The 13,649-nt window shown below is 37.8% G+C and overlaps 1 protein-coding gene across 9 annotated transcripts in view; it reads left to right on the top strand.

The window, feature by feature from the left end:
• Positions 1 to 13,649, top strand: part of usp48 (ubiquitin specific peptidase 48) — a 227,292-nt gene that overhangs the window by 146,613 nt on the left and 67,030 nt on the right. For 6 of the 9 annotated variants that reach the window (XR_011883341.1, XR_011883340.1, XM_072245076.1 and 3 more), the window contains one exon: positions 6,462 to 6,576. Coding sequence is in view for 5 of the 9 variants with exons in the window: in XM_072245076.1 (XP_072101177.1) it covers positions 6,462 to 6,576 (115 nt within the window). In the remaining 4 variants the exon portion in view is untranslated. Of the gene's footprint in view, positions 1 to 2,878; positions 3,020 to 4,433; positions 4,672 to 6,461; positions 6,577 to 6,730; positions 6,862 to 13,649 lie in introns of those variants that run through there. The other 3 variants (XR_011883342.1, XM_072245081.1, XM_072245083.1) reach the window with 3 other exon arrangements.

Raw genomic sequence — 13,649 nt, 5'->3', positions numbered from 1 at the left:
GCACTCCCTTCAAAGTATATCTTTTCTCAGGGAAAGTGACCAGTACTGCACATAGTATTGCAGATGCAGCCTCATCAGTTACCTGTACAGTTGCAGCATAACACCCTTGCTCTCGTATTCAATCACTCTTATCAGTGAAGGGCTACTTTCATGCCTTCATGATGACCCTTTTACACCTCGCAATTAGAATCAGAATCAGGTTTATCATATAACATATAACCATATAACAATTACAGCACGGAAACAGGCCATCTCAGCCTTTTTAGGCCGTGCCGAACTCTTAACTCTCACCTAGTCCCACCGACCTGCACTCAGCCCATAACCCTTCATTCCGTTCCTGTCCATATATCTATCCAATTTAACTTTAAATGACAACACCAAACCTGCCTCAACCACTTCTGCTGGAAGCTCGTTCCACACAGCTACCACTGTCTGAGTAAAGAAGTTCCCCCTCATGTTACTCCTAAACTTTTGTCCTTTAACTCTCAACTCATGTCCTCTTGTTTGAATCTCCCCTATTCTCAATGGAAAAAGCCTATCCACGTCAACACTTATCAATCTCCCTCATATTTTAAACACCTCTATCAAGTCCCCCCTCAACGTTCTACGCTCCAAAGAATAAAGACCTAACTTGTTCAACCTTTCTCTGTAACTTAGGAGATGAAATCCAGGCAACATTTTAGTAAACCTCCTCTGTACTCTCTCAATTTTATTGACAACTTTCCTATAATTCGGTGACCAGAACTGTACACAATACTCCAAATTTGGCCTTACCAATGCCTTATAGAATTTCAACATTACATCCCAACTCCTATATTCAATGCTCTGATTAATAAAGGCCAGCATACCAAAAGCTTTCTTCACCACCCTATCCACATGAGATTCCACCTTCAGGGAACTATGCACCATTATTCCTAGATCCCTCTGTTCTACAGCATTCCTCAATGCCGTACCATTTACCATGTATGTCCTATTTTGATTAGTCCTACCAAAATGTAGCACCTCACATTTTTCAGCATTAAACTCCATCTGCCATCTTTCAGCCCATTCTTCTAACTGGCCTAAATCTCTCTGCTTTGAAAACCTACTTCATTATCCACAACGTTACCTATCTTAGTATCATTTGCATACTTACTAATCCCAATTTACCACCCCATCATCCTGATCATTAATGTATATGATAAACAACATTGGACCCAGTACAGATCCCTGAGGCACACCGCTACACACTGCCCTCCAATCTGACAGACAGTTATCCACCACCACTCTCTGGCGTCTCCCATCCAGCCACTGCCGAATCCATTTTACTACTTCGATATTAATGCCTAACGATTGAACCTTCCTAACTAATCTTCCGTGTGGGACCTTGTCAGAGGCCTTACTGAAGACAACATCCACCGCTTTACCCTCGTCAACTTTCCTAGTAACCTCATCAAAAAATTCAATAAGATTTTTCAAACATGACCTTCCACGCACAAATCTATGTTGACTGTTCCTAATCAGACCCTGTCTATCCAGATAATTATATATTTCATCTCTTAAGAATAATTTCCGTCAATTTACCCACCACTGACGTCAAACTCGCAGGCCGATAATTCCTAGGTTTCCTTTTAGAACCCTTGTTAAACAATGGAACCACATGAGCAATATGCCAATCCTCCGACATCATCCCCATTTCTCATGACATTTGAAATATTTCTGTCAGTGCCCCTGCTATTTCCACACTAACTTCCCTCAACGTCCTAGGGAATATCTTGTCTGGACCCGGAGACTTATCCACTTTTGTATTCCTTAAAAGCGCCAGTACTTCCTCTTCTTTAATCGTCATACTTTCCATAACTACCCTTCTTGTTTCCTTTACCTTACACAATTCAATATCCTTCTCCTTAGTGAATACCGAAGAAAAGAAATTGTTCAAAATCTCCCCCATCTCTTTTGGCTCTGCACATAGCCATCCACTCTGATTCTCTAAGGGACCAATTTTATCCCTCACTATCGTTTTGCTATTAATATAACTGTAGAAACCCTTTGGATTTACTTTCACCTTACTTGCCAAAGCAGCCTCGTATCTTCTTTTAGTTTTTCTAATTTCTTTCTTAAGATTCTTTTTACATTCTTTATATTCCTCAAGCACCTCATTAACTCCAAGCTGCCTGTATTTATTGTAGATCCCTCTCTTTTTCCGAACCAAGTTTCCAATATCCCTTGAAAACCATGGCTCTCTCAAACTTTTAACCTTTCCTTTCAACCTAACAGGAACATAAAGATCCAGTATACTCAAAATTCCACCTTTTAATGACCTCCATTTCTCTATTACATCCTTCCCACAAAACAAATTGTCCCAATCCACTCCTTCTAAATCCTTTCGCATCTCCTCAAAGTTAGCCTTTCTCCAATCAAAAATCTCAACCCTGGGTTCAGTCCTATCCTTCTCCATAATTATATTGAAATTAATGGTATTGTGATCACTGGACCCGAAGTGCTCCCCAACACATACCTCCGTCACTTGCCCTATCTCATTCCCTAACAGGAGATCCAACACTGCCCCTTCTGTAGTTGGTACCTCTATGTATTGCTGCAAAAAACTATCTTGCACACATTTGACAAACTCCAAACCATCCAGCCCTTTTACAGAATGGGCTTCCCAGTCTTGGTGTGGAAAATTGAAATCATCACTGACATATGTTGTGAAATTTGTTATTTGCAGGAGCAGTACAATGCAATTCTTAAAATAAAATTACATCAGTTAGAATAAAAATTCTATATCAAAAGATTTAATGCAAAAAGTAAAGGAAGTGTTCATGAGTTCATGATCCGTTCAGAAATCTAATGGTGGAGGGGAAGAGGTGTTCCTAAAATGTTGGGTCTGTGTTTTCAGGTTCCTGTACCTTCTCCCTGATGTTAGCAATGAGAAGAGGACTTATTGAAGATGTCCTCTATGGTGAAGAGCCTAGTGCACATGATGGAACCAACAAACCTGCAAATCAACCTCATGGGATTCATGCACAAGCATTCCCAAGTACTTCTTCACAACAGCATGCTGCAGTCTTTCACTATTTAAATAATAATCTCATCTTCTATTTTTTTTTCCAAAATGGATGACCTCACTTTAATGCTCCACTTTCTCTGCACAATTTACTTTTCCATTCAATTTATTGTAATCAGCAAAACTAGATATGCTAGTCTTTGTCCTCTCTTTCAAATTATTAATATATATCATGAACAGTTGAGGGCCCTGTGGCATTCCACTCACCACTGGTTGCTGACCAAATCCTAACTCTCTGCCTCTTGGTTAACCAATCCTCTGTCAATACCATTACATTATCTCAACTCCATGCATCCCTACCTTATAGTTAAGTGTTTTTTGCTGCTTATCAGACACCTTTTGGAAATGCAAGTATACAACATTCACCTGAACCCCTCTATCACTGCACTCATTACATCTTCAAAGACCTCCAGTAAATTTATCAAGCTGGACTGTGCTTCCTGAGTTCATACTGAGTCTGCCTGATGGAATTATTTCTATCCAGCCAGCTTGGTTTTCCTTAATGATAGCTTCAAGCATTCGCCCAGCTACAGGCATTAAGCTAACTGGCCTATACTGACTCACCTTCTGCCTACATACTTTTTTTTTAAATAGTGGCATGATACTTGCTGTCTTCCAATCTGCTTGGTAAATTATCAGAAATACTGCTGCAATAACTTGCGCCATTTCTTTCAGTACCCTGGGATGCATTCTATTCGGACCAGGGGATCAACTACCTCTCTCTTTAGTGATAGCGATTGTAATGTGATCCTCACTTCTCATTACATTCATGCATTTGTCTTTACCATGTCCTCCACTGTGAAGACTGACACAAAATAGTTGTTTGAAGCCCAGGTCATTTCCACACTGCTGACTATTAGATCCCCTTTCTCATCTTCTAAGGTACCCATATTCATTTAGCCACCCTTTTCTGCTTTATATAATTATAAAAACTTTTACTATGCTGTTTGCAACTATACATTCATATTCTATCATTCCTTTGTTCTTGCATACTGGTTCTTCATTGTTCTTTTAAAATTTCCTACTATTTTTGGCAACTGTATCCATAAGCTCTTAGTTTGATGCCTTTCTTTATTTCCTGTGTTATCCAAGGTAGGGTCTCCCCATCTTTACTGTCTTTGCTTTTAACTGGAACATACTTTTGTTAATCACTGTGAAAAATCACCTGGAAAGTCTTCCACTGTTCCTCAATTAACCCACGTTATAGCCTGTGTTCACAGTGTATGTTCGCCAGCTCTTCTCTCATCCCTTTGCAGTGTCCCCTGTGTCGGCAGAATACACTGGTTTTTGATCAAACTTTGCACCCTTCATCTGTAAAACCAATTAAATCATACTGTGATCAGTCTTTCCAAAAGGATCCTAACTACAAGATCTTTAATTTTTCCAGGACCTGATATAAGAAAGCATGTACTCTTACAACAGGAATTCTGCAGATGCTGGAAATTCAAGCATCAAACTCTTACTAACTCTTCCTTCAGTTAGTCCTGATGAAGGGTCTCGGCCTGAAACGTCGACTGTACCTCTTCCTAGAGATGCTGCCTGGCCTGCTGCATTCACCAGCAACTTTGATGTGTGAAGCATGTACTCTTGTTCATTCTGAACTTGCCTAAGACTTGACTTCATTATGTAGTGTGAGTAGCTTGGGTCAGATACACCCTGGGGTGACAATTTTCGCAGCATTGTAAGCATGTTACTACAAGAAGACTTTGCATATATAATTGAATAAAAATAAAGAAGTGCTCAAGATCCTATTTTAAATTAGATAGGCATGCATTTCAAGTGTGTATAATCTGTAAATAATTGAGAAGAAATTGGATTAGTTGGCCTAATCTCGGCATTAGTGGAATGCTGATGCTTTACAATCAGAAAGCAACCATATCTCTAATTTGAAAGCAGGGTAAAACTTGAAGGAAAGTTACTGCATATGCTGTAAATCTAAAATAAAACAAAATTTGGAAATACAGTAGCTTCTATAGAGAAAGAGCCACTTAATGTTACAAATCAGCAACCAATCAGTAAAAGTTTAAGTCCTGTTCTAGATTTCCTAAAACTGCACAAGATCGAAATAAGTTGCAGAAACTTGTAAAATTATTCAGCTCTATCAGTCTCCGTAGTATCCAAGACACCTTCACGGAGCAGTGCCTTAGGAAGATGAGCATCCATCATTAAGGATCTCCACATGCAGGACATGCCCTCTTCACGCTGTTACTGTTGGGAGGGAGGTACACACACCCAGCGATTCAGGAACAGCTTCTTCCCCTCTGGCATCCAATTTCTAAATGGACAATTTATCCATTAACATTATTAACATTTTTTATTTTCTGTTATTTTGCACTAGTTTTAACTTAATTATTTAAAAGACATTATATATACTTAACTTTTTTCTCTATATTATCATGTATTTCATTGCACTGCTGCTGTAAAGTTAACAAATTTCACGATGTATGCCCGTGATATTAAATCAGATTCTGATAAATGTTGATTTAAGCATCATCAAAGCAGATTTTTAAAAGAAAATGAAATACCTTCAAGCATTGTCTTTCAGTTATTCTAATCTTGAACTTCAAATGCATGAAGCTCTCTATTTCATCTCAGATTTTGAAAACTACCCTTGCAACTGCACCCTGCCTTTCTCCCCTCCTGCATACACATAACTGACATTTTTGATTTGATTAGAGTAGGAATATCTGTCTGCAGATGTTCCTACTGTGCCAGTTGCAAGCTTATTTCTTGTTCCTTTTATTCCCCTCTTTTTCAATTCCTGATTATCCAACTTATTTTTCTGCGTTAAAAATAAAGGCAGAGCTTGCTGAAACTACTCAATAGGGGGAAACCTTGTATCAGGTCCTTCTTGGTTTTGTACCTAGTATTGTGTGGAGCATACTCTTCTCGATCATCTTTGCCTGTTCTGTGATCGCTTCAAATCCAACTTTGTGTGTGAATTTATGAAATTTTAGTAAAACTCAGTTTTGTAATTTCATAAACAGGATTTCTTACGCATTCTGTTTATCTGCAGTAAATTTTAGCACTATTTGTTTATGGTATCTATTTTAAAGTCTAACGAAATTATTGGGCATGCATGGTATCAGATTATTGCCCACAGCATTGGAGTATTCTTCACTTCGTTACTGTATCATATTAGAACTGTGTATCTAAAGGGGAGGAGACTGATGCTGTTTTCTTAAAGTAAGAGTAAAGATTGGAGTGTAGATGCACTCAAGTAGCAGAACCTGTCCAATTAATTCTTTACCAGTGAAATTCTGCATTTGTTAATTATCAAAATACTGCGTTTAAAAGAAAATATTAGACTTTGTTATCTGCCTGCAAACATAATTTGCATCTTGTAAGAAGTAAAAGCATGGAATATAAAATTTGTAAATAAGGTAAACTAATCAAGCATTTTTCTTATCCTTAGCTTCTGCTTTATGTAGAGATTGTGTCATGGAGAAATGTAGGATACTTAGATTAAAGAATCAATTAAATGAAGATTACAAGATTATCTCCAACCTAACTCGAATCACATTACAAAGGTATTTTTTTTTGAAACTATCCCAATTATTTCCTAATTGCTGAAAGCCATTGCTTATCATGTTTTTGGTAGAATTGGATTACTTTTAAATGCACTGATATGCTTTGTGACACTATACTGCAGGTTTTCATTACGGATTTTTCTTCTTCATGCAGCAACAGCAACATCCTTTTGTAAGGCTAACATTTAATGCCTATGCCTAATTGCCCTTGAGAAGGTGGTGGTGAATCTCCCATCTTGAACTGCTGCATTCCTTGTGATGAAGGCACTCCCACAGTGCTGTTAGGTAGGGAGTTCCAGGATTTTGATCCAATGATCAAGGAATGCAAATCTTTTTCCAGCTCACATTGGTATTGCATGACTTGCAAGAAAACTTGAAGGTGATGATGTTGACATGGGCCTTCTATGCTAGTCCTTCTAGATGGGGAGGATATTTTGTTCTTAGGAGGAGCTGTTGAAGATTTTCTTCCATGCTTTCGACTCACTCTGAACTTTCTATTACAAAATAGCTTGGGAGGAATAATATGGTGAAAATGTATGCTTTCCTGATTCTACCAATTTGGACAAGACAGCAACTTAAAATGGAAACCTTGAATAGAGAAATGGAGAAAGGCCTGATCAAAGTCTTAACTGCTTAAGGGATATTTTTTAGTTGTTGCTACATGCTGCTTTTTCTGATTTGAGTTAAATAAAGAGTCATTTCTTCAGACAATTTGCACCCCATTATCAGCAACTCCTGCAGTTAAAGTTAACATGAACATCTTGTACTTTGGGCCATTGCATCTATGATTTTGTGTCATTTGGCTTTATAGTTAAGGAATGGGCTGAATTGCATATTATAAGCTAAATTACTGAGCTTTTAGACCATAAGACATAGAAGCACAATTAAGCCATTTTGCCCACTAAGTCTGCTCCGTCATTCAAACATAGCTGATTTATATTCCCTCTCAAACCCATGCACCTGCCCTCTTCTCCGTGCAACCTTTGACACCCTTACCAATCAACCTCTGCTATAAATATACCCAATGACTTGGCCTCCACAGCCGTCTGTGGCAATGAATTCCACAGATTCACCACTCTCTGCTAAAGAAATTCCTCCTCATATTCATTCTAAAGGGACACCCTTCTAGTATGAGCTTGTGCCCTCTGGTACTAGACTCTCCCACCAGTGGAAATATCCTCTCCACATCCACTCTATCCAAGACTTTCAATATTTAAACTGCAGTGATGCCCAGAGCCATCAAACATTCCTCATTTGTTAACCCTTTCATTCCTAGGATCATTCTTTGAAACCTCCTCTGGACACTCTCCAATGGCAGTTTATCCTTCCCTAGCTAGTGAGCTCAACTGCTCATAAGACTCCAAACTTTTAGAGAGTCATAGAATTTTTCAGAGAGGTAACAATATGTATTGATGAAAGCAGTGTATTTGATGTAGTGCGCTGGAGTAAGGTGTTTGATAAGCTCCTATGTGGAAACTGGTCCGAAAGATTAAAGCTCAAGCAGCAAGTGTCCCAGTATGAATCACTGTTTTATGAAACTGGTCAGTCTTCAAATCAAAATTTTCTACCATTACTCAGATGCCATTCTATCACCAAGTCAGCTTTGGATCTAATTTGCCACTTGCCTTGAATTGCATGGCACCATCACTTAGTTTTGAATGATCATTCTGTGAAGAACCTTGGCCAATTTCTGTTACATTAAAGGTGCCGTGCAAGTGGAAGACTTGTCATTTTCATTGGAAAGGTGCCCAATCCTACCCATCATTAATCACATTCTGCCCTTGATAAAATATTCAATGGACTTTAAGTATTACAGTTTATGGATAAATTTATCATTTATTGTTTATAATTTTTGTATTTAAAATGTTTTAAAAACAAAATTAAAGCCCATAAGTTGTGATTCTATCAATGCTTTACAATCATGAAACCTTTAAATATTAACTTTTTATCAGACATCAATTTTATGCTGCATGCTGACAAATAGGAACTAAAATTAAAGTTTCAATGAACTTGTTTTGAAAATCAAATCTATCAACATGGGTGCAGGTAGAGCAGTTTATATTGTTATTGTCATCCTTCTGACTAGTTCAGCATTGTGCATAAATACCACACCTGCAAGGTATCTTTGGGAATTCAAAGCTTTATTTTAATTTAAAGTTCTCTGACAAAAGCAAAGGGCAAATAAATATGTATTTGTGTAAATGCTGCATCTAAATAATGGCCTGGATGCACTTGGGTGCCGATACATATTTTTTGATGTGTAGCTACACTGTATGGAGAAACAGGTTTTACCGTGTACACAGCAAAGTTCAAAGTGAATTTATTATCAATGTACATACAGTATATGTAACCGTGCTTGAGGCTCATTTTCTTCTTGGCATTCTTAGAAGAACAAAGAAATACAATAGAGTCAGTGGAAAGCTATAGCCAAAGGCTGACAAGCAGCCAATTGCAAAAGACAAACTGTGAAAATAAAGGAAGAGAGAGAAAAAGACAAAACTGAGAACATGAGTTGTAGGGTCCTTGAAAGTGAGCAAGATTCCACACGTAACAATGAAATAAATGATTGATCATTCTATTGTAGAGATGTGTAGTCAAAAGATTATGATGCTAGATCCTACAGAAGTGGAAAATCTAGAATGACATTCAGGCACTCAGGCTTGTGACTAATGAGCTAGATTTAGCTAACTAATTATCTAATTGTGATCATAATGTGAATGAAGTTAATAATAGAGTCATAGTCATGTTGTACAGAATTCAGGTCCTTCAGCATATGTTTCCTGTGGTGTGGGTATCCAGAACTAGAGGGCATAGCCTCAAAACTGAGGGACGACCATTTAGAACAGAGGTAAGGAGGAGTTTTTTTAGCCAGAGAGTAATAAATCCGTGGAATGCTCTGCCACAGACTGAGCTGGAGGCCAAGTTCATGCGTGTATTTAAGGCGGAAGTTGATCGTTTCCTGATCGGTCAAAGCATCAAAGAATATGGCGAGAAGGCAGGTTTATAGGGTTGAGTGGGATCCAGGATCAGCCATGATGGAATGGTGGAGCAGACTTGATGGGCTGAATGGCCTAATTCTGCTCCTATGTTTTATGGTCTTATACCATGTCATCCATTTTGCTTATCTGCACTTAATCCCATTTGTCCACAATAGGATCGAGTTCTTCTCTGCCTTGCCTATTCTCTAAATGTAGTGGTTGTATCTGATTCCACCACACCCTCTGGCATGATATCAAGTTTGTGATATCAAATATGTTTGGTGTTTAAAACAAAACATAACTTTCCTTTGAGATCCCCTTTATATCACTTTCTCATCTGAGATGTATACTTTCATGTTTTTAATACTCCTATGGGGAAAACGATTCTGACTATCTACCCTTTCTGTGCCTCTTAAAATTTTATATACCTCTATCAGTTCACCCCTCAGCTTCCCTTTCTCTCATTTAATGCCAGCAAAGCCAAAGAGCTGTATTTAATACAGGATAAAGAAACTGGAGGTCAATGAGCCAGTCCTTGGGAATTGGAGATGAAGAGGGTGAATAACTTTAAATTCCTTGGTGTTACCATATCAGAGGATCATACTGGGACCAGTTTATTTCATAGAAGTTTGTGTAAATACAGTATGTCAGCTAAAGCTCTGACAAACATATGTAGATGCATAGTGGAGAGTATCCTGACTATGCGTGTCATGGCCTGGTATGGAAACAACAATGCCCATGAATGGTAAAGCCCTCCTCATCATTGAGCACATTTGCAAGGAGCACTGCCACAAGAAAGAAGCATACATCATCAAAACCCGCATCATCCATTTCATACTTTCTTCTCGCTGCTACCATCAGGCTGGAGATACAGGAGCCTTAGATGCCATATACCGAGATTCAAGAACATTTATTAACCTACAACCATCAGGCTCCTGAATCAGCATGGATAACTTCATTCACCTCAATGCTGAAATGACTCCACAACCTAAAGAATCACTTTCAAGGACTACAATTCAGTATTATTTACTTACTTTTTAAATTGCATGATTTGACTTATTTTGCACAATGGTTGTTTATCAGTATTTATAGATTTATAGTTTTTCATAAATACTATTGTATTTTTATTTTCATAGAAACGTAGAAAACCTACAACACAATACAGGCCCTTCAGCCCACAAAGCTGTACCTGAGAAATTACCTAGGGTTACCTATAGTCCTCTATTTTTCTGAGCTCCATATACCTGTGCAGGAGTCTGTTAAAAGACTGTATTGTATCAGCCTCCACCACCGTCGCTGGCAGCCCATTCCACGCACTCTGTGTAAAAAATTTGCCCCTGACATCTTCTCTGTACCTACTTCCAAGCACCTTAAATCTGTGCCCTCTCGTGCTAGCCATTTCAGCCCTGGGAAAAAGCCTCTGACTATCCACACGATCAATGCCTCTCATCATCTATACACTTTTCCTCTAAATGCCTGCAAGAAAACAAATGTCAGGGTAGTATATAATGACATATGTATTTGATAATAAATTTACTTTGAACTTTGAACATTAAATAGTGAAGTATGAAACAGTAATATTCTAAATCAAGCTAAGCCTAATATTGATGTGTTTGCACAAATCTCTTAATGGGTTAGCAACAGAAGATGACTCGGAAGTGTGCAGTAATTTGTGATTATTGAACTAGTTTGTACTCTTAAGAGGGCAGGCAATCCACCTCTGTTTTTAAGATATTTGCCAGAATTATGTTAAAGCAAAGAAAATATAAAATATAAATCACATGTACAGAAACTTGCAAAATTTAGCACAGATTCTGTATTCAGAGAATATTAAAAATGTCAAAGTAGATTCAGAAAGCTCGCAGGAGAAGAATTTGCAACAATATCAAAAGCACTTTTAAGAAAACTAAAATTAGGAAAACTGTCAAAGGAAACATGGGTTAAATCAAAAGAAGGAAGCGGTAAGTATATGGAATACTTATTTAATAAGACCATGTGCAGTGGGGTAAGAGGATGTAATGTGCTGGATACTCTAAGGAAAATAATTTTATACCAGCGATATGGACTCACTAAAATCAACAGATGAAAAGGAGAATGATAAAGAAAATAATGCTCCTAAACATCTTCAGCTGAAATCAGAGTAAATGCCAGTTAGCCAAACATCTATTGTCAGGAAATTGCTCCATCCTGAATAGAGTGAATGATGTAGGCAATCTATAGAAAGTAACTTAAAAAACTAAAAGAAGTAGTACAAGTTGCTGTTTTAGTAAAATCCTCCAAATTTAGTGTCAATATCTTCTAGCCCAGCATCAAGGCTTGAATTATATCAGCCCAGCTCCAAAGGGTGAGACATGTCGACGGCTTCCTAACACTGGCGTCCTGTAATAATTGCCCTCTTCCAAGTTTACCATGACAAAATATTTGTCTGAGGGATAGGAAATACATTTCAAGGACGTTTGCAGCAATGTGTTGGAAAGTTGTAATCCCTTCCTGAGCCTTGGGAATCCCTGGCTCACTCAGTGTGGAGATGGCACAGAGCATCTTGGATCACTCAACAGCAGTTTACAGAGACCAAGTACAAAGAGTGAAAGAAGCACACAACATCCTCTGTAACCATCCGCCTGCTCTGTCCAGCAGCATGTGCACCATTTGTAGTGGTGCTTGTGAATCTTGCATGAGACTCGTTGGTCACCTTGGAAACCAAAGAACTGGAGTGGAAGCAAGTCATCGTCAATCTCAAGGGACTGCCCAAGGAAAAGAAGAGTAAATGATTTACTTCAAATTTTTTGGCTGATCAGAGAAAGTGACCATAAATCTATACTTAAGGAATCTTTTGAAGAGGTGAATAAATCAGTGGACAGATATAAGATTTTAACTTTTGTCAGAAATCACAGATTACCCAGTGAGGGATAATTTGATTGTTTGTTGGATCAAAAGTAAGTCACAGGGCAGTTAATATAGCAGCAGTCTTCTCTTACTCTCATATCAGTTTTATCTTCCAGGGAGGTGTGGGCAATGCTTGAAGATCCTGAAATTGATCACCTTTTCAGCTTTAACCATGAGCTCACTAGTAGTTTTGTACTTGTGGGAGGACAGTAGGTGAGGTTTCTTCCAGCATAGTTGTCTGCCAAGAACATTTATTTAGATTTTTGGCTGGCAGTACTGATTAAGCAATTGTAAATCTTTTCTAAACCTGAAGTATGCTTTATCAAGATAATGTTCTTTGACCTATTTCTTTTTTTCTACCAATCACATAAAAAATTTTGCACCATAACATCTGACAAAGCTAATTAGCAATTGTTGTGTGTTTTCAAACAAGCAGACCAGTTACAAAAATTAGAATCCAGTTATTCCATTAGCATAACTAATCAATATTAGGGAAAAATTGGTCAAACAATTATTTGTTACACAAAAGGCATTTCATTAATGTCTTTCAGTTGAGGCATTCATTGTCTCTAACGCTGAACTAAAATCATTTCAAACTCACTCATGTGAGTCTGTATAGCTGTGGTGATACCATAGGAGCCTGAATAGTGAAAAACAAAGGACCTTAAAAAAATACTATACTCACAGTTCTTGATGTGGTTTTATTAGTACTCTGTAGCAAGACTTAATTGCTTTTATACACCATTCCAATGGTCATATTGACAACTGCTTCATCCATTCTTTAAATGATTTTGGAACCTGGAATTTTCATGAAAATGGAACACAATTAACAGACAGCTCATAAAATAACTTTTTCTCAAACAAAGCTTTTTGAATGCAACGGAAGGGCAATAAATGTTATTGATTACATCCTAGTTTCCAATGTTGTTATGTATCATTACAAACATTGGCCTAAATGACACATTGAATCGGGTGTGACTTCAATCTAGCTAGGAAGGATGTACTTCAAAACTCTTATAATACTTTTAGCATCAGAAGCCACAGACGTCTACTTTGAAACGTCTGTTGGGAGGCTCTGCAAGCTACTTATTCAGAATGTCCTACAGTAGTTTTTAGCATATTGTAATGATTGAGGTAAAAATGTCTAGGCAGGAAGACTTTTTGACGCTTTGGAAGTAGTATTTTAAGAGATATTAATACATCTGCTGT

Source organism: Mobula birostris, chromosome 27 (assembly GCF_030028105.1).
Source record: "Mobula birostris isolate sMobBir1 chromosome 27, sMobBir1.hap1, whole genome shotgun sequence".
NCBI classification, from domain to species: Eukaryota; Metazoa; Chordata; class Chondrichthyes; order Myliobatiformes; family Myliobatidae; genus Mobula; species Mobula birostris.
This window is presented reverse-complemented; position numbering and strand designations above follow the sequence as displayed.